Source organism: Bos javanicus, chromosome 8 (assembly GCF_032452875.1).
Source record: "Bos javanicus breed banteng chromosome 8, ARS-OSU_banteng_1.0, whole genome shotgun sequence".
Taxonomy (NCBI): domain Eukaryota; kingdom Metazoa; phylum Chordata; class Mammalia; order Artiodactyla; family Bovidae; genus Bos; species Bos javanicus.
Window position 1 is genome coordinate 30,541,865 of NC_083875.1, and position 26,303 is coordinate 30,568,167.

Consider the following 26,303-nt stretch of genomic DNA (forward strand, 5'->3'; position numbering starts at 1 on the left):
TAGCAGTTTGGTGATGGACCTTTCACTCAGGTATCTCAGGTTGCTTTTATTATACAGTGACTGCCTGCATCTGAAGTTTCCTCTCAATTTAAATTCTTTTCCCTCTCTGTATTTACAAGGTCGGCTTTTACAGCATATGGTTACAATTTAATAATGCAAAGCATTTTCCTCCTCACAGCTGGAAAGTTGAAATTGTTCAGTATCACAGAGAGAGTGGACTTGCTCCAGGCTAGTGAAAATCACTGAACTCTGCAGAAGCTAAGCTCGCTGCATGGATCGTCCTATACAAAGGCACCCAGGGGACCCCAACTTGCATATGAGAGCATCGTGCTTAGAAAAGGGATCAGTTCTGTATATTGCAAGCAGAATAAAATACTAAGTGTGTGTGAGTGTATATGTGTATAGGTATATATGTATATACGTATATATGTATGTATATACACACAGTCACCCCCCTAGATTTTAATGTTTCTACCTCATAAGATTGAAGAATGTGTTTTCAAGTTATTAGGCAAATCAACTAAAACCTCATTCCGTTTTCTGTGACTATCAAAAAGTATCAAGGTATCAAGTAACTTAAGCAAATACTTTTGTGTGGTAATTTGACTCTTATTGGCTTTTATTGGGTTGTCCAAAAAATTCATTCGGGCTTTTCCATACAGTGTCACAGAAAAACTTGAGCAAACTTTTTGGCCAACCCAATACATAATATCATTAGTGGTTGACAAATTTAACAAAAAAATTAGGTTTTGTTTTTCAAAGCTGTTATTAATCTTTTGGGGTCTTTTGACTTGTGTGCTGGTCTTCAGGGACCTTGCACTCTTTCATTTCCTTTTATGTAGAATTAGGGACACATTCCTGTTTGCACTGAGATATTTCCAACTCTTGATTCTAATAGATGCAGCCCTTCCTCACCCCTACTTCTTACCTGAGCACATGCATGTCCCCAATGCATTCAGGAGGAAGAACACAGAAAAACTACTTGACTTTCAAATTTGATTTTATCATCATTAAAATCATCACATACACTTGTTAATGACATGAAATAAGCAATGATATGATATATATTTTAAAATATATACATCATAGGTTCCACAGATATGACCTGTCTGGAATAGACAAATCCATAAAGGCAGGGGTTTAGAGGTCACATAACTGATAATGGGTATCGTGTTTCCTTTTAGGGTGATGAAAATGACTTGGAATTAGATAGATATACTCTGAATATACTTGCAAACTACTAAATTGTATACTTTAAAATGGTATGTGAATCATATCTCAGTAAAGCTGCAATTTTTATGTCTTTTTAAAGTATTTATGAGCCATTAGGAGAAAAAGGTCTGGAACTCAAAGCTGTGATAGAGACTTGGGTAGAGGGGTGTGTTGTAATCTGCGGGTTAGGGATCTCAGGAAATCCAGGAAGAGAGGCCCCAGGGAAGTCTGGTACAAGGAAGTCACATGGCAAATGGTATGAGATGTGCATTTCTCTGAGCTTCATTCTGTCTCAGTAGAGCCCTTACTCTGGTGAGGTACAGAGGTCATGGGCACGTGCCAGTGATGAGTGACATGATGTACTGGCTCCATTGTTTATTTTGTGGCACTTTTGTAGGTATAGCAGATTTTTAGTTTCAAAGTTTAGTGTTTTGGATTGCAGTCATTTTCTGAATTGAATTCTTTCAAACTGAACAATGTTTGCTAAATAAATAAGCAAGGAATAAATGATCCTTTTTATTAGAACATAATAAAGTATGCTGCTCGTTATTGGTCACTCGCCAAGTTGTGTCTAGCTCTTTACGACCCCAAGGACTGCAGCATGCTAGGCTTCCCTGTCCCTCACCGTCTCCTGGAGTTTGCCCAAGTTCATGTCCATTGCATCAGTGATGCCATTGAACCATCTCATCCTCTGTTACTTTTCCTTCAGCCTTCAATCTCTTCCAGCATCAGGGTCTTTTCCAATGAGTCAGTTGTTTGCATCAGGTGACCAAAGTATTGGAGCTTCAGCTTCTGCATCAGTCCTTCCAATGAGTATTCAGGGTTGATTTCCCTTAAGATTGACTTGTTTGATTTCCTTGCTGTCAAAGGAACTCTCAAGAGTTTTCTCCAGCACCATAGTTCGAAAGCATCAATTCTTCAGCACTCTGCCTTCTTTATGGTCCAGCTCTCACAACTGTATGTGAATACTAAAAAGATCATAGGCTTGACTACATGGACCTTTGTCGGCAAAGTGATGTCTTTGTTTTTTTTAAACACACTAAGTTTGTCATAGCTTTCCTGCCAACGTCTTCTGGTTTCATGACTGCAGTCACCATCCACAGTGAGTTTAGAGCCCAAGAAGAGGAAATCTGTCACTGCTTCTACCATTTCCCCTTCTATTTGCCATGAAGTGATGGGGCCAGGTGCCATGATGTTAGTTTTTTTAATATTGAGTTTTGAGCCGACTTTTTCACTCCCCTCCTTCACCCTCATCAAGAGGTTCTTTACTTCCTTTTTGCTTTCTGCCATTAGAGCAGTATCATTTGTATATCTGAGGTTGTTGCTGTTTCTCCTGGCAGTCTTGATTTCAGCTTGTAATTCATCCAGCCCAGCAATTCTCATGATATACTCGGCATGGAAGTTAAATAAACAGGGTGATGATAAACAGCCTTGTCATGCTCCTTTCTCAATCCTGAAGCAGTCAATGGTTCCATACAAACTTCTAACTGTTGCTTCTTGACCTGCATACAAATTTCATAGGAAACAGGTAAGATGGCCTGGTATTTCCATCTCTTTAAGAGTTTTCCACAGTTTGTTATGATCCGCATAGTCAAAGGCTTTAGCATAGTGAAACAACGGTAGATGTTTTTCTGGAATTCCCTTGCTTTCTCTGTGATCCAGCAAATGTTGGTAATTTGATCTCTGGTTCCTCTGCCTTTTCTAAACCCAGCTTGGACATCTGTAAGTTCTCAGTTCATGTAATGCTGAAGCCTAGCATGCAGGATTTTGAGCATATCCTTACCAGCATGGGAGACAAGTGCAGTCGTCTGGTGGTTTGAACATTCTTTAGTATTGCCCTTCTTGGAAATTGAGGTGAGGATTGACCTTTACCAGTCCTGTGGCCACTGCTGAGTTTTCCAAATTTGCTGACATATTAGCAGATAGCATTCTGCTATTTTATATTTAATATGTCCCTAGTCGACATCTGGAAATAACCCATTGCTTTACCTAATGTTGACTGGTGAACAGTGGACTATCCATCAATTTTTGAGAGAGCATGTAGAAAGAGAAGCAGAGAGACGAGGAAAGATCATTGATGGGGTTACTCTTATAACAGATGCGGAAGGCAAAATATTTTTATAAGTTCTGAATCTTAATGTGTTATTTTAGAAAATATTGACACTCTGTCCTTTTAACTAGAGCACCTAGATTTTAAAAATAATTTTCTTAATCTCTGTGACTGGTATTTTTGCCTTGGGTCTTAGTCCCTGTGATACATTCTGTAATGAGCCCTGGTGTTCTGCAGAATGTGAGCATCTGATTATTTCCTTCTCCTCCCCTGTCTGTGTTAAAGGTTCCCACTCCAGGCTAAACCTAATCTTTCCACGGCATCGAATGCAGCCCATGATGGTGCGTCCTCTGCTCGCCCTTCCATTGCCCACGTCGACCTTGTGCCCAGTCTTTGCATTCACCATGTGCCTCTCCTTTGTCTTCGTAGTGTTTTTCTGCCTGTACTCCCTTGGTGCTTCACAGTGAAACTTCTCCAGACACTCTCTGCAGTACAGTGTACAGTAATGACACCTTCATCACAGTGTCCTTGTCTTTTTCACTTAGTAGATTCTGAACACCTTCAAGTGAAGACTGTATTTGTATTTGTCAACCCAGCATCTAAGGCAGTGCCTGGCCAGAGACAGTGTTCAGCAGTGTTCAAGATTTATGCAATAGAGGCTTAGGCCCACGATAGGTTAAATGCATTTTAACCTGTTCTTGAGGTTACATTCCCCAGAATCTGACCTAAGTCAGGAAAAGCAGAGTGTTTCATAGAGACAGTCATGGTGAGCTTCTTCTGCCCTGGAGGTAAGCTACGTGCTAGATATGACTGACTGACTGACAGATGTCCTGAACTCCTAACTTGTGTAGCATGTCTGGTGGTAAATTTCGTAGGGATGTATCAGACAGAGAATTGTAGTGCTCTAATATCATTACTGATTCAGGATACCAGTCTCAGATCCAGTTTTTCTCTTCTCCCAAACTGATGAACTGTAGAGAAGGTCTATTTGCTATTTCATGCTTTTGTTTGGTATAAATATCAAAATGTTCCTAGAGTTTATATGATCATGAATGTGTAAGCAGGTAAGGTAGCTTTCTAGAAATTGTGAAAATTGCAGGACTAATGGGAGTCATTATCTTCAAAAATTTTCCTGACTACATTGACTATTCCTTATTCATTTGTGATTCTTTTGGAAATATTACTTTCTAAAAATTTCAACCCCATTGTTTGTAGATTAAAGAGGTAATTTATTTGCCAGGAGAAATATCAATAACCTCAGATATGCAGATGACACCATCCTTATGGCAGAAAGTGAAGAGGAACTAAAAAGCCTCTTGATGAAAGTGAAAGTGGAGAGTGAAAAAGTTGGCTTAAAGCTCAACATTCAGAAAACGAAGATCATGGCATCTGGTCCCACCACTTCATGGGAAATAGATGGGGAAACAGTGGAAACTGTGTCAGACTTTATTTTTCTGGGCTCCAAAATCACTGCAGATGGTGACTGCAGCCATGAAATTAAAAGACGCTTACTCCTTGGAAGGAAAGTTATGACCAACCTAGATAGCATATTCAAAAGCAGAGACATTATTTTGCCAACAAAGGTTCGTCTAGTCAAGGCTATGGTTTTTCCTGTGGTCATGTATAGATGTGAGAGTTGGACTGTGAAGAAGTCTGAGCGCCGAAGAATTGATGCTTTTGAAGTGTGGTGTTGGAGAAAACTCTTGAGAGTCCCTTGGACTGCAAGGAGATCCAACCAGTCCATTCTGAAGGAGATCAGCCCTGGGATTTCTTTGGAAGGAATGATGCTAAAGCTGAAACTCCAGTACTTTGGCCACCTGATGCAAAGAGTTGACTCATTGGAAAAGACCCTGATGCTGGGAGGGATTGGGGGCAGGAGGAGAAGGGGACGACAGAGGGTGAGATGGGTGGATGGCATCACCAACTTGATGGATGTGAGTCTGAGTGAACTCCAGGAGTTGGTGATGGACAGGGAGGCCTGGCTTGCTGCGATTCATGGGGTCACAAAGAGTCAGACAGGACTAAGTGACTGACCTGATCTGATCTGAAGGTATAATTCACATATAATAAATTGCATATCTACCTATTATATAAATATATATCTATGTATATAAAAATGAAGAGAATAAATACTTATCAAATATACAAAGCCATGTATTTATGTGTGTGTTTCTGCTCTATCTCATTGGTTTGTCTATCTTTTGCCAATACCAAATGTTTTCTTGATTTCTGTAAATTTATAATAAGATTTTAAAATTATCTTTATGTCCTCCGGAGAAGGCAGTGGCACCACACTCCAGTACTTTTGCCTGGAAAACCCCATGGATGGAGGAGCCTGGTAGGCTGCAGTCCATGGGGTCGCTAAGAGTCAGACATAACTGAGCGATTTCCCTTTCACTTTTCACTTTCATGCATTGGAGAAGGGAATGGCAACCCACTCCAGTGTTCTTGCCTGGAGAATCCCAGGGACGGGGAAGCCTGGTGGGCCTCTGCCTATGGGGTTGCACAGAGTTGGACACGACTGAAGCGACTTAGCAGCAGCAGCCTCTAAATTTTCATGTAAACAGAATCAACTTATCAAATTCAAACAATAAAAAAAAAGCCTGCTAGAATTTTGACTGAGAGTAGTGGTGGGCTGCAGTCCATGGGGTCGGACGACTGAGCGACTTCACTTTCACTTTTCACTTTCATGCATTGGAGAAGGAAATGGCAACCCACTCCAGTATTCTTGCCTGGAGAATCCTGGGGATGGGGGAGCCTGGTGGGCTGCCATCTATGGGGTCGCACAGAGTCGGACAAGACTGAAGTGACTTAGCAGCAGCAGCAGTGAAACTTCACGCTAGGTCTTTATAGGCATATAGCAAAATAATGATCATTAGCTATCCAACATAAAGTCTACCTTTCTGGCTTAATTTCTCATTCAGATTATCCCACAATTCACTAAAACTTCCATGAGGATATATAAAGCCTTGAACAGTTTTTTCTAAGCACACAAAAACTGAGGCTGAAGGACAGAAGGTTAGAGGCTTATCCTATAACTACATGACTAGCGTAGTTTGAGTGAACCTAAAAAGTGAAGTTTTTCATATCTTTTAATTCATGAAAGATAGAAGTTTGATTCCTTGAGAAATTGCAGACATTTAAGTTTGATTCTATTGCATTACCATCCCATAGGTTCAGAGCATTTTTTCTATATCAACTTAAAAGACTATAAACCCAGAGAACAACAGGGTTAAGAAATGAGGTATAGAAAGGGAGTGAAGAGTATAGGAAGCATCTCGCAGTCTGATTACTTTTCCTAACAGGAATCCTTCAAAAATTATCCACTCTGTGCTAGAGTCTAACTCCTTAATACAACAGAGAAGGCCCTTTGTAAACTTCTTCCCATCTGTCCTTCCAGAACCATGCATTAGAGAAAGTGAGGGTTTTCATGTACTACTGGGTAGGATCTTCCATATCTAGAGTGGGGTGAGAACGGCCCTCTGCTTTATAGTAAAGGTTCATTAGATGAAGGACCAGCAGTCACTAGAAATTGATTAGATGTGGAAATTCTACGGTTTCTCATACTACTACTGCCATTACAAATAATTGTGTATTAAACCCTGCTGCTGCTGCTGCTAAGTTGCTTCAGTCGTATCCGACTCTGTGCGACCCCTTAGACGGCAGCCCACCAGGCTCCCCGTTCCTGGGATTCTCTAGGAAAGAATACTGGAGTGGGTTGCCATTTCCTTCTCCAATGCGTGAAAGTGAAGTTGCTCAGTCGTGTCGTGTCCGACTCCTAGCGACCCCATGGATTGCAGCCTACTAGGCCCCTCCATCCATGGGATTTTCCAAGCAAGAGTATGGGAGTGGGTTGCCATTGCCTTCTCCGGTATTAAACATTAAACACTTCATATATACTTTCTTATTTAATAGTCACTTCAAATCTCTGAGTTCAGCATTACTATCATTATTCCCATTTCACAAATGAGAACTGGAGGTGGGGGGGTGGGGAGTAGAGAATTTAAGTATTTATTCAGAGTCATTAATTAAAAAAAAAAAAAAGCCTGAAAATTGAACTGAAATAGAGTTTAAAGTGCCAGGGCCTGGCACTTTTTTTTTTTATTTTTATTAATGACTCCAAATAAATACTTAAATTTGAGAGAATGGCATTGAAACATGTATAATATCATGTATGAAATGAGTCGCCAGTCCAGGTTCGATGCACGATACTGGATGCTTGGGGCTGGTGCACTGGGACGACCCAGAGGGAGGGTATGGGGAGGGAGGAGGGAGGAGGGTTCAGGATGGGGAACACAGGTATACCTGTGGCGGATTCATTTCGATATTTGGCAAAACTAATACAATATTGTAAAGTTTAAAAATAAAATAAAATTTAAAAAAATAAAAATAAAAATAAAGGTCATAAGTACTCAAAAAAATAAATAAATAAATAAAAATAAAGTGCCAGGGCCTGGCAAATAACAATAAATGGTAGCCACTGTTGTATTATTATCATTATTATTATCATTATTATTCCTTATTTATATTAAGTAATTTAATCAAATTTATCCAGCTAGTAAATGATAACAAAAGAATCCACATCCAGTTATGTTAATGCTACAGCCCTCCATCTCAATCTAAAAACTGAATGCTTTTTTTGAAGCACGACCCTAAATTTGAGTACCCTGTAAGTAAAAAGTAAACAACTATGTCCTTGGAGCAAATACTGAAGAACAAGGGAAAGGGTCTGTCATTAAGATCCAGAAGAACATATCTTTAAAAATGAAGAACTAGAAGAAAATTTCAGAGAAACATCTTATTTTCTTAGAAAAGGGGCTTACATAAAATGTAAGAGGAAAGAAAAACAGATGAAAGAAGAGCTTCAATGAACAGAACATCATGTGAGTTAAGAAAAATTAGCAGGAAAACTAAAACTGGTTTCATACAGTTAAAATCTGGATTGGAAAAATAAAAAAGCTAGCTGATATTGTGTAAATAATCACTGATACAGAGGACAAACTTGAGATGTTTGTTCCAAAAGCAAAGGAAAAGAGCAGAGAGGTTAAAATTGGGAAAAAAGGTTTATAATGAAAGAATAGAAAATCAAACATTAATTTAGGCTTTCTTGTTAAGAAATCAGAAATTTTAGGAAAGAAATAGAATCAAGGACGAATGAAGAGAACTTTTATGAGCTAAAAATGATCTAAATATGCCAATTAAGGGGGCTGATATTCCCAGCCAATAGTAATAATATCTAAATATTATGCTGTTGCAGTTTTTGTATTTCATAAGTGAAAAGGAGAATCTTGTAGAGATTAGAGAAAAACAGTTACCTGAATTTCTTTTAATGTTTGAGGAGTTTTATTTCTAGTCAAAGGTGATATAAATATAGTCTTTATTATTTGTTGTCTCAAAAAATAGTCCCTCATTTTCTTTGTAAAAATTTTGCTTGAAAACTTGTTGCAGTTGACAAAGTGATGCACCAAAAAAGAAAAAAGAATTAGTAAGAGAAAATCCATAGATATATACTGATAGTTATAAATATCCTGTAACTCCTGTAACTCAAGAATCGCAGGTGGATTCTTTACCATCTGAGCCACCAGGGAAGCCCAATAGACTAATAATGAAAATAATAAATAGAAATTTATGTCTAAGTAATGGACAGAGGAGCCTGGCAGGCTACAGTCTATAGGGTTGCAAAGAGTTGGACACGACTGAAGCAACTTAGCATGCAAGCCAAGTATTGTAAATAAGATTATAGACATAATTTCCTATGTAAAATGCAGTTCTTGAATGTCAATAACAATAACAATTATCTGGGTCTCAAATTGCAGATCATGTTTATTTTTTAATTGTTATAAAATACATATAACATAAAAATTACCATTTTAAAGGTAAATTTCAGTAGTGTAAAGTTTATTCATTTTGTTGGACAGCCGGTCCCTAGAACTTCTTCATCTTGCAAAACTGAAGCTCTGTACCCATTAAATAACAACTCTCTCTTCTCTCTTCCCCCATTCTTCTTTGTTTCTAGGAGTTTTTCTGCTCTAGACACCTCACCTAAGTGAAATCATACAATATTTGCCTTTTTGTTACTGGTTTATTACAGACTACATTTTTAAGGACTGAAAAGAGGAAGAAATTTGAAGAGGTTGGATAACTAAGAATGGCAGACTGATTTTGTCCTTTCAGGATAATTTATTTTGGCTTTTGCTGAAGAGTCTCTATTGTTTGCTTTCATCTCTTTTTCTGCTTAGATTTGTTATCAGGGAAGCTTTCTTCTCTTCGTGGAGTCAAATACATTCTCAGCCTCAATTGACATAATCATGTGTTGTTCTTTGTTGTTGTTTGCTTGTTTTTTAATTTTTTTCTCTATTATATGGATAAATTTCCTGACAGTGAACTACCCTCATTTCTGAAATAAACTCTAATGATAATATAGTGTATCATTCTTTTGATAACAGTATTATATTCAATTTAAATATATGAATTGAATGCATTCAGTTTTATCTAGGATTCTCAAAGTTGCATTTAGCTGCAACTTATGTTTGCATAAATGCATAACAGGCATTTATGTTTGCATGATTTTTGGTTGGTTGTTTGCTTGCTTTGTTTTGATAAGGGACATTGAAAGTTTAGTTATTTAAACTTTGCTGTCCTAATGAAGGGTTATGAGAGAGCCTTCTTCATAAGGTAGCTTGTCATCATTCTCTACAGCCTGCTGCTGCTGCTAAGTCGCTTCAGTCATGTCCGGCTCTGTGCGACCCCATAGCTGGCAGCCCACCAGGCTCCCCCATCCCTGGGATTCTCCAGGCAAGAACACTGGAGTGGGTTGCCATTTCCTTCTCCAATGCATGAAAGTGAAAAGTGAAAGTGAAGTCGCTCAGTCGTGTCCGACTCTTAGCAACCCCATGGACTGCAGCCCACAAGGCTCCTCCGTCCATGGGATTTTCCAGGCAAGAGTACTGGACTGGGGTGCCATTGCCTTCTCAGTCTCTACAGCCTGGGAGAGGGTAAATAGCATTGAGATTTGAAGGCAAGGTAAAGGATAGCTCAAATCTAGCTGTGCACCCGTCTGTACCTGATGCCATTTTTAAAGGTGGTTTTTAAAATACTTATTTATGTTGTCCTAGGATCTTCACATTTTAGAGTGCACGTGAGCTCATTAAGATTCTAAGCATCTCAGTGGAACCTGAGCTTCTGCATTTCTAATAAGCTCTCAGGTTATGCCAATGCATTTGGTTCTGGAATCACAATTTGAATAACAAGAGACTAGCATGGTGGTCCCTAAATTTTGTTGCACATTGAAATCACCTGGGGAACTTTTAGAACATCTGCATGTCTGGGACACATCCATACCAATTAAATCAGAATAGCTGGGAGTGGAAACCAGCATAAATTGTTTTTCAAGAACCCTATGGGCTTCAAATGATCAGCGAATTTTGGGAACCACTGTACAAATTGTTTTGTTCAGGTTCCACTTTGCTGAATTTTGGTTACTTCTAGTTTCGTAAATAATTGCCCATTTAAGTTTCAAAGTCAATAAGTTACATTTTAATCTCTCATAATTCTTTTAATGAATTTGGTTTCTATGGTTATGTCTCCCTTCTATTCTTGTACTTGAAGCTTGTAAATAATTTTTTTGTTTTGCTTGACTTTTTAGAGAATCTTATTTCCTTTTTTGCTTTAAATATTCCTCTTTTTTCCATATTATTAATTTCAGCTTTTGTCTTTAATTCCCTTTTTAATTTTTCTTGGATTGTTCTGTTGTTTTTCTATGGTGAATAATTTTCCTTTTTTTTTTTTTTGTCTTTCTTTCTTCATTGCTTCCTAGATAGTTGACAGTTTTTCTTTTGATTTTCTGTTTGATTCATTACTTATTTTCTTAATTTTCATGTGGTTAGAAGATATGGTCACTTTTTTTTTCGCTTTTACTTGTATTTACCAAAGATGAGACATAATGGCCTGATGGCCAGAAAAAATTCTCTGCTTTTAAGAATTTGTTAATGTTTTCTTTTTGGTAAAGGACATGATCAATTTTTATAAAATGTCTGTGGATATACCAAAAAAGTATAAGTTGTATTTGAATGATAGAAAGTGAGTCTTTATCTAACAGTCGTGTTCACATCTAAGAGAGATGTATTCTGAATTCTCACTATATTTTTATCAAGTTTCTTGTATTTTATTGGCTTTCATTTTATTCATTTTCCAGAATATTTTTGGTGAATGTGAGATATGTGATTTATCTTACTCATTAATTATGTACTTCATTAATAATGTTATTTATCCTGTTTATTGTAATTCACCTTAAATTGCATCTTAACCATTGCTAATTGACACTGATTTTTTTTTTTTAATTTGGCAAAATTCTCTGCCTACTATTTTATTTTCAACGTTTTGTTCTTATTCTCATTTTAAGTATGTTCCTTAAAAATAGCTAGATTTTGTTTGCTTTAGTTAATCTAATGCTCTCTGTTGGATAATTCAGTTCAATCTTGTTGTAATGATTGATATACCTGATTTTATTCTTCCTATTTTACTTTATACTAATCATTTATTTTCACATCTTATATCCTTATTTTGGCTGTCTTGATTAGCTCCTATTACATTTTGTTTCCTCACTGTACAATTCTACCTTCCCTTTCCCTACTCTTAGAATTAAATACCTCCTTTGTTATTATTTGAAAATAATAATACAGCCTGACTTAAAATAATACATATTGACTTATGTAGTGGTACTTCTGTATTTTAAAGAAGAGAAACAGGGAGCATAGAACAATTGCTTAGCTTTCCTTAAGTTTACATAGTAAGTGACAGAGTTAATTTATTAGTATAGTTTAATGTAATTTAATATAATTATATTAATTATAGTATATTATAACAATATGTAATATTTATTTTACTATAATGTCAATACAGTAAAAATAAACATAGTCCACTTAGTTAACCATAAAGTATATGTGCTAAGAAATTTTAAAACCTGCAAAAATTGATTTTCTTTAATAATTTGTAATAATACTGTTTCAAGGCCAGACAATAGGAATAAATTTCTTGAAAGACTAATAGTTGTCTAAGAATCTTCGCTGAAACAGATTCTGGGAAGGTGATTTTTTACCAGTGAGATTTTCTAGACTTTCAACTTTTTGTATTTTATTTTCATAAATGATAGTGACTCATCCAATCCGTTTTATGAAGCACACATATAACCCTGATATAAAAGCTTAGAAAATAAAATACAAAAATTCCCACAGAAGTATCCCACCAAAATACAGGGAATTTGGAAGAAACTGTCAATAAACCAGTTCAACAGTAAATTAAAAGAGGTATGTACCATGAACCAACAAAGATAATATAAGAATTCAGTAATATGTAACAATAAGAAATGCTGTAAGGGATAAAAAGGATAATCTCTACAAGACCAAAAAGGCATTTAATAATAATAACTATTCTGATCAGAAAAGTTTAAAAAACTCTGAGAAAACTAGAAATAAGTGAATATGTCAAATGCTGAGAAAGGAATCAATCATCAATGAATAGCCAAATTATTATTAACTGTCAAACTCTAAAAGTATTCTTGTTAATATTATGAGTAAATATTCCTGGTAGCACTCTTATTATTTACATGTATTTGAATGTTCTCTTCAAAGAAATGAGTATGTCTCTGAAAAAATCCTACCTTATTATAATAGTGAAAATTATAGCATTAATGAAAATTATAGATTAATTTCTCTATCAACTATCCACAATTAAAAACAAATCCCATTAATATGACTAATATGTAATTCTGGCAACAGGGAGGTGACATGAAACACTCATGATCTGCCCGAGGGAATATAAATTGGCAAAAACCTTTATGGAAAGTAGCTTGACAGTTTTTACCAAGAGCTTTAAAAGAGTTTATGTCCTTTGACCCAGTAATTCCACTTCTGGGAACTCCAGCCTAAGAAAATCACAAGAATTGCTGACAAAGATTTGTGTACAAGGATGTTAATGGCAGTGCTGTTTATAATATTTTTTTAAATGGGAAATAACCTAAAATGCCAAACAATGGGAGAGTGGTCAAATAAAGTATGATACAGCCATGCAGTATAATAGGATACAGGCATTGAAATCATGCTGTTTAATCTAAAGGAAAAGATATAATGTTAATTAGAAAAAGTCAGAATATGCATTTATTTAAATTTGATATCAATTTTATAAAAATACATGTTTATATATTATATATGAAGGAAAATTTTAATGGACTGGAAGGAAAAACTAAACAAACATAAAAAAATATATTAATGTAGTACTATCAGAGTGTGTTAAAGTCAGTAAAGCTCTCTGCCAGATCATGTAAATAACCATCAGGGATTTACATTTCATATTGAAGCACAAACTTCATTCTAAATTAGTACTAAAATGTTATCCTTAGCTGTAGGCTGAGGTTCAGTCTCTGTGCAGAGAATCATTGTCTTTGCAATAATTAGTGTATCTATTTTATAATCATAGTTTCCATCCTTAACCACGGACGGTTCAGACCAGTTAGGAAACTGAAGAGAGCCCTGTCTTAGAAAATGACCAGTCTGTTAGGTTTCATAGCTGAAGTTTTAGGAAGATCAGCAAAGAGTTAGTAAGAAATAATCTAGTGTTCTTGCCCTTTGCATCCATTAGCAAAAGGATTTAGGCATCTTTACACTCAGTTGAAGGAAGTGAACAATTGGAATCCCACAGCTGGAGCATGCCTGTGAGATATCCAGTGTCCTCTTCTTTTTCCAAATGAACAACGCAAGGAAACTAACAGGAAAACAGCCATGTAAGAAAAAGTGGAATCTAAGTGTTTCAGTGGGTTTGAGACACTCCTATCCAGTTTCCTATCCATAATGAGAATTCTTAAATGCAGTAGCAGGGGCGGGATCTTGATAGCCACTGGGAAACCCCCTATGTTTAGGTACTAGTTTCCTCATCTGTAAAATGGTAATAACTTGAGGATAACTGCGAACTTGGCATGGACTCACGCTTTCTAAGATTTTTGTAGCTTGGCGTGTCTTGGTTATTATTACCTTTGCAAGGTTTCACATTCCTTTCTAGGACTTTTCTTATTGGGTGACAAATCTGTTTACTGAGCCAAAAAAACAGTTCCTGGACTATGCAGAATAAGTCTAATCCACCATCTACATTAACAGTCCTTCAAATACTCGAAGACAGCTTTCATGAATTTAATAACTGCTTTCTGTGTTTTTTTTTTTTTAATTTCAAGAATAGAACACAGTAGACCATAAAAATGAGCCATTATCAGTCTTCCTTTGGATTTTCTGTGTGAATGTTGTTTAACATTTAAATGGTGCTGATTATAATTTGAGATATTAGCAGTTAGATATGCCATTGTGTCAGTCTGTTATTGTTTGTAAAGGAGGTTAAACACTATATTAACTTCTGAGTAGTGATTTATTGTTGCTTTTGTTAGAGAAAAATAAAAAGTGTAAAATAATATAATTTGATATTGCCTTTGAGAATTTTCAGTTTGCAAAGGTCTTTATTTCCTACTCAATTTTATTTTTTAAAAAGCATACATGTAGTGTAAATACAGCATCACATAAATGCTAAGTTGTTCTTTGCTTCCTGGCATAAGCTGTTGTGTAATATTGCTCTGTAACCATTAAGCAGCTGCTCTGTCTCAGAGATGCTCATATTTCCTTTGGTAGATAAAGGGAGTTTGCTAAATGAATGTCTCCAAATTGCTTTAAGATCTTTGGCCTTTCTGGCAGCTATTCTAGATTCACAGTGGTCTATGTTACACATGCAAACCATGTTTTTAGAAGGCCCCTACAGCCTGGAGGTTACAGATGGGGTTGTGTTAACAGCAAGAACCTGCGTTTTGGTGAGTCTTACCTTCTATACTGTATAGCAGGGCTCATGACCCGCTGCGTGATCCTCTCCAGTTATTTTGCCAGAGTCCTTAAGTACTATCTCTTATATGCTTGTGAGCAAGCACAATTAGCTGTCCAAGTACCATATCATCCACTGTTTCTTTTCTTTAGGCTGCCTCATCTTGGGTAATGCCTGTCCACTGTCAAGGCTGTGCTGCATGCAGAGATGCATGAAGGGGGCAGCTGTCTGCTTCAGGTGTCTCTCCTAGGCTTCCAGTTGGCTGATTCCCACCAACCCCCCTCCCTGCCCCACATAAGGTCATTGTTATCTTGCTATGCTCCATGCAGGAGTGGAGCCCAGTGGGACCTATGATGTTGCATTTTTGCTTGTGGGTGCCAAAGCAGTTTGGACATACTTCTAATGCCTTTCACTGTTTTAGTAAAATAGCTCTTTCAGTTTTCCTTGTAGATCCAAATTCCTTGGAACTCGGGGAATTGGGGGTAGGGAGTGGAGAAGCATCCTGCAACATTCTGATTTGCCTTCCCTTTTCCATGTGATAGTCATCATGTCTGTCTGTGTATGACTGTCTTACTGTCTTCCTCCTGGTAGGATTACCTTGAGGTGGCTATCTGCTGCCTTTAGGATTTGGTTCCTAATGGACCACACATCACTCCATCTTAATGAATATGACTGCAGCGGCTTCACTTTCACTTTTCACTTTCATGCATTGGAGAAGGAAATGGCAACCCACTCCAGTGTTCTTGCCTGGAGAATCCCAGGGATGGCGGAGCCTGGTGGGCTGCCGTCTTTGGGGTCGCACAGAGTCAGACACGACTGAAGCGACTTAGCAGCAGCAGCAGAGCATAACTAAGAAGCAAATAGAGTCCTGACTACTCTGGAGTAATAAGGAAATGAACTTCAGATAATATCTATATATTGAAATGTTAGCCTGTATTGTTCAGTCACTAAGTTGTATCTGCCTCTTTGTGACCGCATAGATTGCAGCACCCTGGGCTTCCCTGTCCTTCACTATCTCCCAGAGTTTGCTTAGATTCATGTCCCTTGAGTCAGTGATGCCATCCAACCATCTCGTAATCTGTCACTCTGTTCTTCTCCTGCCCTCAATCTTTCCCAGCATTCAGGTACACATGGAATAATTTATATAAATTGAAATATTTACCATTTATTTACTCTTTCGTCAATTTGCAAATATCTGTGAGCTGTTTGAACACTCCTAGTGCCTTGGTAGTTATTTTATACTAAATGCCTAAAGTTGTACATTAGTTACACAACAAAGTTAGAGATATAATCTGCCTGTAATCATTACACTTTCCCATCCTGCCCAATAACTTAAATAAACTCCTAGGCAAACAAATTCCAGGGAATAACAAGAATCAGTAAAATTATCCTTCAGTCTTAAGCTATCTTTATCTTCATTGTTATAAAATTATTAAGGTATGCATTTGTGACCATGTTTCAAAAAGTTGAATTTTACAGTTTTTTTCTGCAAGCGTTTACTGGTTAGTGTATGCTGCTGCTGCTAAGTCACTTCAGTCGTGTCCGACTCTGTGCAACCCCACAGACAGCGGCCCACCAGGCTCCCCCGTCCCTGGGATTCTCCAGGCAACAACACTGGAGTGGGTTGCCATTTCCTTCTCCAATGCATGAGAGTGAAAAGTCAAAGTGAAGTCGCTCAGTCGTGTCCAACTCTTAGCGACCCCATGGACTGCAGCCTACCAGGCTTCTCCACCCATGAGATTTTCCAGGCAAGAGTACTGGAGTGGGGTGCCATTGCCTTATATGTGGGCTCTGACTTAGTTGTTAGGGGAGAAGCAGATGGACAAAACCCAGTCACTCCCCCAAATAAGAAAAAACACAAGACTTGAAAACAGTTATCTTGGAAAACTTGAATGTACAAAGTGATGTAAAGTAAGTACAAACCAGGTGCTATGTGAATATAGAAAAAGAGATCAATTTTAGTTGGCATAGGGGTTGGGAGAGGAGGGTGGAGAAGCAGTTTATGGAGCAGGCAGTGGCTGAGCTGGACACGGAAGGCTGAGAGTTGAGTGTGGATAGAGGGCCTTCTGATCAGAGGCAGCTATGTGAGAATGACATGAGGGTGGGCCTTTACAGAGCGAATAACCTTGTCTGATTGGTTAAGCACATGGGCTGTCATCATGATAAGTAAAGTCTCTATATTTAATGTACTTGTCATAAGTAAAATGTTTACTATACATAAAGTACAGTGTAAGCTATTATACTTTAGAGCAACAAAAACAATAATAATAACCTGTCAGAAATTAAAACTGTCTTTGTCTCCAACCACAGACCGGGAGTTGATGTCCTTTTGTGTCTCAATGGCTTTTAGCACTTTGTACAATGGTATCTATCTGAAAGTTTCTCAATAATCACTGAAATGAATTCACCCTGACAGAAAATTAATTGCTCAAGAAGTAGGCGTTTCTTAAAATAGAGCTGCATTAAGTGGGGACATTTAGTTCTTATATCCTCTTAAAAATGTATATCTTTTTTAAAGTAATGATTTAATATGAGACCTGAGTTTTATCACCAGCTGAGATCTCATAATTTCTTCTCATTCTTTTATTCTTTTTCTAAAGAAGGTGAATGGATGGATATAAAACAGTGTTCAAACAGCCTTCAGACATACACAGCTCCTCTGTTTATTCCCAACAGTGATGTATATGTACTAAGTAAATGATTTTCTGTCTTTTCATGCTATGTATGGTTAAAAAGTAGGGTGGTGACTCTCATTCTGGTAAAGTTTCTAAATGATTATTTATAGTTATCTTGAGACTGGAATTCAGTGTGAATATTTCAGTGTGTGCATGATTGTTGCCTCCATGAGCCAGTCCTAATTTATTGGTGATGTTTAATCTGTGCCTACTCTGCATTTTATAGTTTTATCTCACTTATGCATAACTCTGTAAGGTAGCTAATTTTATTGATATTATCTTTAATATATGAATGGAAACTCTGAGGCACAAAGAGTCTAATGTTCCAGGACAATTATTATTATAAATTTCTATAAGTTCATTATTATCATGATTAATTATTCCAGGATGCCATGGTGGCACAGTGTAGTCAGGAGTCAAAGCCCAGTTCTTCGACGTGAGTGGACCATGTTGCTAAACCACTCATGCCTGTCTTTCCTAAACTAAATCAACCTCTCAGTCAGCCCCAAAGTGTTCTGCAGCATTGGATCAAATTGCCATTTCTTGGAATTTAGAGTTTTTTCCTGGAAGCATTTGAATACTGAGGATTTTCACACTTATTCTCTCCCTGGGGCAGCAGGTAGATGGAATGAGAAGCCGTATTCCATCTACCTGAGCTGTTCATCCCCTCCTCACCACCATTAAACTTCCTTCTCATTGGCTAGAACCTGGGGACACGGCAGTCGCTGAGAGTTCCATTTCCAGTCCTGGGCAGAGCTAGGCCAGCCAGGAATCCGTTTGACTCTGGCTCCTGACCAGTGGAGGTCCCTGAAGGGTCAGGAGGCATTCCTGGAGGTCTGGCCTCACCACTGTTTGCCAGAAAAAAGGATCCTGTTTTTGAAATGGAGTACCAGGGAGTGGCAGCAGGGTGAGAAAGCAGTGAAATTGTGTGAGGTATATTAAAGGTGCACGGAAATAGGTCCGTGTGAAGTATTTGCTCTGTGTACCAGTTCTGCTTTTGTGTGATTCAGGACAGGAACAAAGGTGGGACGGCTGGTAACAGCAACTCACTTTTCTTTACTCAGGGAAGGATTTGTTAAAGAACAGTGGTTTCCAGAGATCTTTGAAGTAATTCCAACAAGGTGCTAATTGTGGTTGTGGTTTTCCTTTTTCTTTCTTTCTTTTTTTTTAAATGATTGGACTTTAGTCTACCAGGTGCTACTGGCCAAGGGCCCCTAAACCTTCATTCCCTATGCATGAGCCATGGCAAATAAAACCATACCAATTGCCTTGTACACTTGGAAAGTTAAAATTTCTTTCTGAGAGATTATTTAGCTTCTAAACTGTAAACTTTTGTTTTAAAAGACTCAGTTTGCATTTCATAAGCATTTTGTTTTTATGTGTCTTTGTTGTAAGCATACTTGGTTTTTAGTCTAACCTTTGTTTTGAAACACTTGAGTGAATTCTAGTGTTAAATCATTTATTTGCTTCCTGCTTATGTTGATCTCTTTCTTCTTGATGTTTATTTTCAGGATACCTTGAGGATAGTTTTGTAAAATCTGGAGTCTTCAATGTATCAGAACTTGTGAGGGTATCTAGAAGTAAGTAAACTCTTTGCTTATTATTTAATTATACAGTATGACTTAAAATATTTTGTATTTTGAAAATGAAATACAGTATGAAAAGAACTGTGTATTAGGGTAATTTGAGCTTTAAAATCTCTAACTTTTTGATTTCACAAATGAAGTTAATTTGTCTGGCTTTCTGAAATATTTGCATTTAAATCCGTACTTTTTGTAGTACAAAAATAATTTGGGGTTTGTTCTGCTTGCTGTGTTGTTGGTATTCATTTAATTCACTGTTCACTCTGTGACCATAGATGGTCATTTATATCAAAGGAAGTGTGATTAATTAAATGTACTCAGTGTTGTTATGATAACCCACATAAGTTTCCTGTAGATAAGTGCTTTTTCATTTTGCTAACATTTTGGTGGGGGCTTGGAGATGTACAGGATATACACGCTAACAGGCAGAGTGTAGAGGGATGCAGAAATTAACTTTGCAGATTGTAGTTGGATATAGATAGAAAGCATTGTTATCGAAAACAATGTCAAATTGTTTTCACTGGCCACCTCACCTGAGACACCATTCTTGGCAGCCTGGAGGAGAATTTTCTCAAGTAAGTGTACCTGGTCAGCTAACTAAGCAAGGAGGAAGTTTTCTTGATCACCTCTTTTAGTTGTTATTACGGTGTCTGCAGATATATGTAAGAGGCTGTTCTTATCTCATTGATTATGCTGAAGGGAGTGACTCATTTCTACTTGCTCTCTTCTTTGATTTAGCTTATTTATGTACCTTTGATGGCTGTATTTTCACCTGACGTTTTGATAGGGAGTGTCACAGTTTGAAATGGTTTATTCAGATGATGTAGGGCCACTCTGGTCCCTGTTTAAGCTGTGTTTTTCACTTGGGTCAAATTCAGAGGTCATGAACAAGAATTATGATGATCCAAAAAGAATAAAAAAAAATGAGTTACTGAGGCTAAGTGTAGGTAGTACTTCACCTGGCATTCAGTGAAGTAGTCTCCAGTGCCATAGGTGACTTTGTCTTTGGAACTGTAGTTTCTCAAATACAGACTTCTGAAGAGACTAGTGCACCTAGCCTGTGTTTCAGAGAGTTCTGTGAATAAACATTTAAGACTTTAGTAGCATCCTTTCTGACATAATTCTGCAGTGGATAAATATTATGCCCCAAATACTTCTGCCTTCATCTGTTGACTAAGGAGTAGTGTAAGTGACCAAAACTTCATATCCTGTGTCCCTGTATCTTTTGGATTCATGTTTGCTAGGCAAGAGGATTTTGGTGGTCTACTTCATTGACCAAGGCCATGAGACGTCTGTGTTTTTCCTGATCAATACGTGTTGTGCTAAGACTGCAATATTTGAACTTTTTATGTTTATTTTTAATTTGGAAAGGAACGTGCCTGAGTGACTTACTACCACTTAATGGCATTGTGTAAGGAAGGGAGTATTTGAAGGTGGGTAGTTGTGTTTGTGTGTGTGTGTGTTGCTCTTTAGCAGAGAGGCTATGCTGCTACAGTTATGAGACTTTATGAAATTATTTGTTTAAATTTGTAATTTTCTCAGTTTTATACTTCTATCCTTCTTAAAAGGATAATAGCGTTATCTGTCAGAAAATATTATTAGTTCCTCATTAGAGGTAACATTGGAGAAGGCAATGACACCCCACTCCAGTACTCTTGCCTGGCAAATCCCATGGATGGAGGAGCCTGGTGGGCTGCAGTCCGTGGGGTCCCTAGGAGTCAGACATGATTGAGCGACTTCACTTTCACTTTTCACTTTCATGCATTGGAGAAGGAAATGGCAACCCACTTCAGTGTTCTTGCCTGGAGAATCCCAGGGATGGGGGAACCTGGTGGGCTGCCGTCTATGGGGTCGCACAGAGTCGGACACGACTGAGGCGACTTAGCAGAGGTAGCATTGGAGAAGGAAATGGCAACCCACTCCAGTGTTCTTGCCTGGAGAATCCCAGGGATGGGGGAGCCTGGTGGGCTGCCGTCTATGGGATCACACAGAGTTGGACACGACTGAAGTGACTTAACAGCAGCAGCAGCAGAGGTAACATTATGTTAGACGCTATGGGAGAGCCATATGAGAACTTATAAAAACCCAGATTGATACTGTGAGAAGATTGATACTGTGAGAAATCTGAATTTGAAACTTAAAAAATGTATTTCTATAACAGTTCAGAAGTGAGGTAAATTTAACATACATCATTCATTCTTTCTTAAATCACACTCTCATCTCTTAGAGATTTTTAAGTTATCTGTTATAACAAACATTACTGATTTGTAATTAGTATGTTAATTATCTATATTCATTCATTAGCTAATTAATTCAGCAAACATTTTCTATCCCATATGTAAATAGGTGTCTCTGAAATGCTTGAGAAGTTATTCTCCTAAGTGTTTAATATATCCACATTATAACCTTATTTATACAATTGAACTTCATTGTTTATGAAATAGGTTTTGCTAAGTAAACATCAACTTCAGCACAACCCTTTTGCTGTACATCACGAATTCTGACTTCTTGAGGGTTTACGATATGTTAATGGTTTCTGTCCTCTGGGGTTTTACTCTGGTATGACCCTCTAATGTGAATGTTGACTTTAGCTAATGAAGTTGTTCAATTTTAGGATAGTGATCTTTCTGGTGAACGATATTATCTCCATCTTAAAAGTTGATTTAGGATCAGCTTTTGGAGTGAGGAGAACAATAAGAGAGATTAAGGGTTGCCCTCTAACCCTTAGAATCTGAGGTTCTTCTGAGCTTGGTTTCTAAGAGGGTATTGGCAGCCTCTTAAACATGATTTGCAGCCTTAAGGCCCCTTGCTGCTCTCTGGGAGAGGTGCTAACAATGATCTTTGCATCTGATATAAGTTTTTCCCGAGGCTTTTAAATAGGCATATCTGCTGGGACTTGCAGTTCTTACACACTTTGTCATTAGATAAATTTTGTGCATGTGCTGTTTTAGAATTTGGCCGTGTTCATTATTAATCTACTTTAATTTCTGTAATCTCCCGTTTAGTGTCAAAATCTACACTAAATTTTACATTGCTTGTGTGTAAATCTGTAGACAAAATGCTTTTGTTTTGTTTTTCTTAAGCCATGACTAAAGCTTTACTTTCCATCTTGTCCACACACCCCTGCCCCAGTTTTAATGAGACTTAGTTGACATGTAGCACTGTATAATTTTAAGGTATATAGCATAATTGCTTGACTGACATATACTGTGAAATACCGTAGTAAGTTTAGTTAATGTCTATCATCTCATGCAGTCATGCAGCTGTTAAAAAAGAGAAAAAGAGAAAATGTTATTTCCTTGTGATGAGAACTCTTAGGATCTACTCTCTTAACTGCTTTATATATATATATATATATATATATATATATATATATGCTACATTAGCTATAGTCATTGTTTTGTACATTACATCCCCAGTATCTATTTATTTTATAACTAGAAGTTTGTACATTTTGTGCTAACTTCCTCCAATTCTCCCTCCCCACTAATACCCACCTCTAGTAAACTTTTCTATGAGCTTGTTTTTTGTTTGTTTAGATTCCATGTATAAGTGAGATCATACAATATTTGTAAATAAATTATTTGTGTTGCTTCCTTGATATTTTGAAATAATCCTTCTGGTACAAAATTTAGAAAAAAAAATAATATTTCCAAAGATCTGTAATTGTCATTTTCCTATAAATTATACCTAGTATGCTTATGGTCAAGCAATCTGTGTTGACTGTCATGCCATATGTTTATTAAATAGGAACTACAAATCTTTGTCTAAATATTGCATGAGCTTAATAAATTGCAGCTAATTGATATAAGATATAACATGTAAGTTTCCTGTTGGTAACTCAGTTCTTTGAATTGTATCCATTATTACCATCGAAAGCCAAACAGATTGTTTTACTTTCACTGAACCCCTCAAATGCCTCCTTCCAGCACTACTCTGCTTTCCAATGTCACGTAGAACATGATTCTAATAATAAACTTTAAAGCATGTGGTTATTGTGGGATTTCTTACCTTGCATTTTTTTAACCTCTGGTGTACCTCAAGCCACAACAAGCAACTACATTTTAACTGTCCAAAGAACTGAAGCCAATAGGCATAGTTATACATTGAAAACTAGTATTTTTTATATAAAATGAGGCTAAATCATATTATGTAATATGAACAACCTAACAGCGGGCAGAAACTGCAGATCTTTAGAGCTGAGACTAATCTTGTATGTATTAATTTATTTTGACTTAATTTTTAATAGAGCTATCCATTGTATATTCCTTGATTATTTCTCTGCAATAAAGCGTGTACCCTCTAATCACATTTTCTTAAAAAATACGTTGTTAGTCTTGGCCTGCCTGATACTGAAATACAATTCAACTGATAGTGAACACATTTCAGATGTCTATTGAAAATTCTAGGTAAGGAAAATCCCTTGAAAATCAACGGTCCCTTTGGAATTTTATACTCAACATGAGGTTAGTTTGGAGAAAGGGGAAGATTAAGTGGACTCTCTGTTGTAGTGTGAATCTCAGAGGCTCTAGAGTTTTGTTGCCATGGGCTAGGATACACTTTCCCTCATTGATGATCTTGAAGGCCTGGTGAAAACAGGTGAAGAAATAGAATTTATTCTTAATCATTGTCCTTTGACACCAACCTGGCTGGTCTCCACCTTGCATGTCATCTCTGCCCATGACCTTGCTCTTTTAGCAACTGCTATTTAGAGTAACTTCCTTTGAGTACCCGCCTCATCCTCTAGAGCTCTGGGCCAGCTGTGGCTTTCTGCAGATTTCTTGGACCATTCAAGCTTATATCGGATTCTTCTTCCCTTGAAATCCTATAGCGTTTGTTGATCATGTCGTTCTTGTGGAAGTTTCACTATAATCTGCATGATGCTTGTATTTCTGTGCTTTTCATGAGTGTTCTGTTTACCCAGCTTGTTGCCCCATGTGTCTTATTAAGGACAGGAACTATCTTGTATCTTAGACTGGTTTGTGTCCCTTTCAGCACCTGTCAGTAATGGATACAGTAACTTGTTGATTGCACAGACCTTCAGTGGATAGATTCGTTTGTACCATTCATTTGTACCTATTTACTGCTTTTCATAGGTTTTTGGACCGTTTCATCTTTGCTAACCACTGTAGGTTGCCAGGGAAGAGTTTTGGGGGAGAAAGCAAGAAAAGGGAACTCATACTTGTTGAGTATCTGTTATCCACTAGGCATCATGATAGACTTTTATCACTCCTTACCTCATTTCATCCTCAAAATAGTCATATGTGATAGCTTATTATAATTCTCATTTTATAGTTCAGGAAACTGAGGTTTATAGCACATAAATGGCAGAAGGAGTTAAAATGTTGTCTGTCTATTTCCCAGTACTCTCCTCATTCTAACACAACATGCTGCCTGAAAGATTTATTCAAGAAGTTTAGAAACCAATTTTAAAAATTTAGAAAGCTGTAACCCATGGTATGACAACCAATACTTACATCAAAAATCTTAGTTCACAATATATCAGCAAACTCAAAAAGACTTTTTGATTTATACCTTAAAGTATAAAACTCCATGAGTATATTTTAAATGACTTATGAAGTTGAGCATATCAACTTTTTAAAAAACAAGACATAAAGTAAAACTGTACTTCCTATTCATATATGAAACCGAATATGTATTTTGGAAAAAGAAATCTTGACTTTTATTTCATATTTGTCAATTTTACTTATATACTTGTCCTAATACAATAATTATTTTTATATCAAATATTAGAAATATGATCTCTAATGTACTTTAATATTAATGTTAATATTATTATAAAACAATCTTTTTATGGAACTATTTTAATTTGATTTAATTTAATTTTAATTTTTATTTAACAATAATTTGATTTTTAAGAGCTGAGTTAGTACAAAGGGCCTTGCTTTGTCCTGAGCAATAATCAGCATGTGTTGTGCCCTGTGGAGCATCCATAGACCAGTGGGATGGCAGATGTAGTGACGGCTAACAGTAAGGACTGAATGAAGAAGCTTGGGCAGTGCGAGCAGAGGAAGGGGTAACCAGTGATGGCCGTCTTAGTGCCTTGAGTTTCCACACGTGAACACTGGCATAGTGAGGATGTTTGCAAGTCTTAACCAATGGACGGTTGATACTAGAGTCTTAAGGTAAAGAGAATTCCTCTCATCCTTGCCCAGAGGCATGGAAAATATGAGATTATTATAACTGAATAGAGATGACAATAGTAAATGCCACTCCCAATGCTCTTTTTGTTGTTTTATTCCTCAGCGCCCATAACCCAGGGAACTGGAGTCAACTTTCCAATTGGAGAAATCCCAAGCCAACCATACTATCATGACATGAACTCGGGGGTCAATCTTCAGAGGTCTTTGTCTTCTCCACCAAGCAGGTAACTCAAAGAGGAACTGCTTTTCTTCTCAGTCTGGTATGCAAATAGGTAGATAGGGAGACGTGCACATAGGTTTGTCGGTAAACAGTGTGGAAATAAAACAAAAAGCTCAACATTCTTTGCTGATTTTTGACAGAGTTTTACTCTTTCTTGGTTGAACTTATTTTGAAATTTGAAAGTTAAGTGTAATTGTTGTTCAGAGCATTTTAAACAATCATTTTGGGGGTGGGGGGACAAGGGAACTATGAAAATGTATTAATATGATTTTTATCTTCTATGAAGTATTGTAATTTCACAAGTCATGTAATTCTTGGTGACCTTAAAATTTTGGTGACCTTAAAAATGATGTTGCCCTGGTTTAGGACTGATCCACCCAACTTTTATCCTAATACCATGTCCAAACTGGGGATAATGAAGTGAAAAATAAAATGTGTCATTTATTTAACTTTAAAAGGCCTTATTCTAGGCCACAGGTTTGCCAAGTTCTTCAATTGATGCTCTTTGAATAATTTAGTTAACTTTTAGTTACCAGTGAAAGTATTACC

At 37.1% G+C, this 26,303-nt stretch overlaps 1 protein-coding gene across 10 annotated transcripts in view; it reads left to right on the plus strand.

Annotated features, from left to right (window-relative positions):
* The window catches only part of NFIB (nuclear factor I B), a 257,521-nt gene that overhangs the window by 165,038 nt on the left and 66,180 nt on the right, over positions 1-26,303 (plus strand). For all 10 annotated transcript variants that reach the window (XM_061425270.1, XM_061425278.1, XM_061425269.1 and 7 more), the window contains exons 4-5: positions 19,299-19,367; positions 25,638-25,758. In XM_061425270.1, the coding sequence (XP_061281254.1) occupies positions 19,299-19,367; positions 25,638-25,758 (190 nt within the window). The remainder of the gene's footprint in view (positions 1-19,298; positions 19,368-25,637; positions 25,759-26,303) is intronic.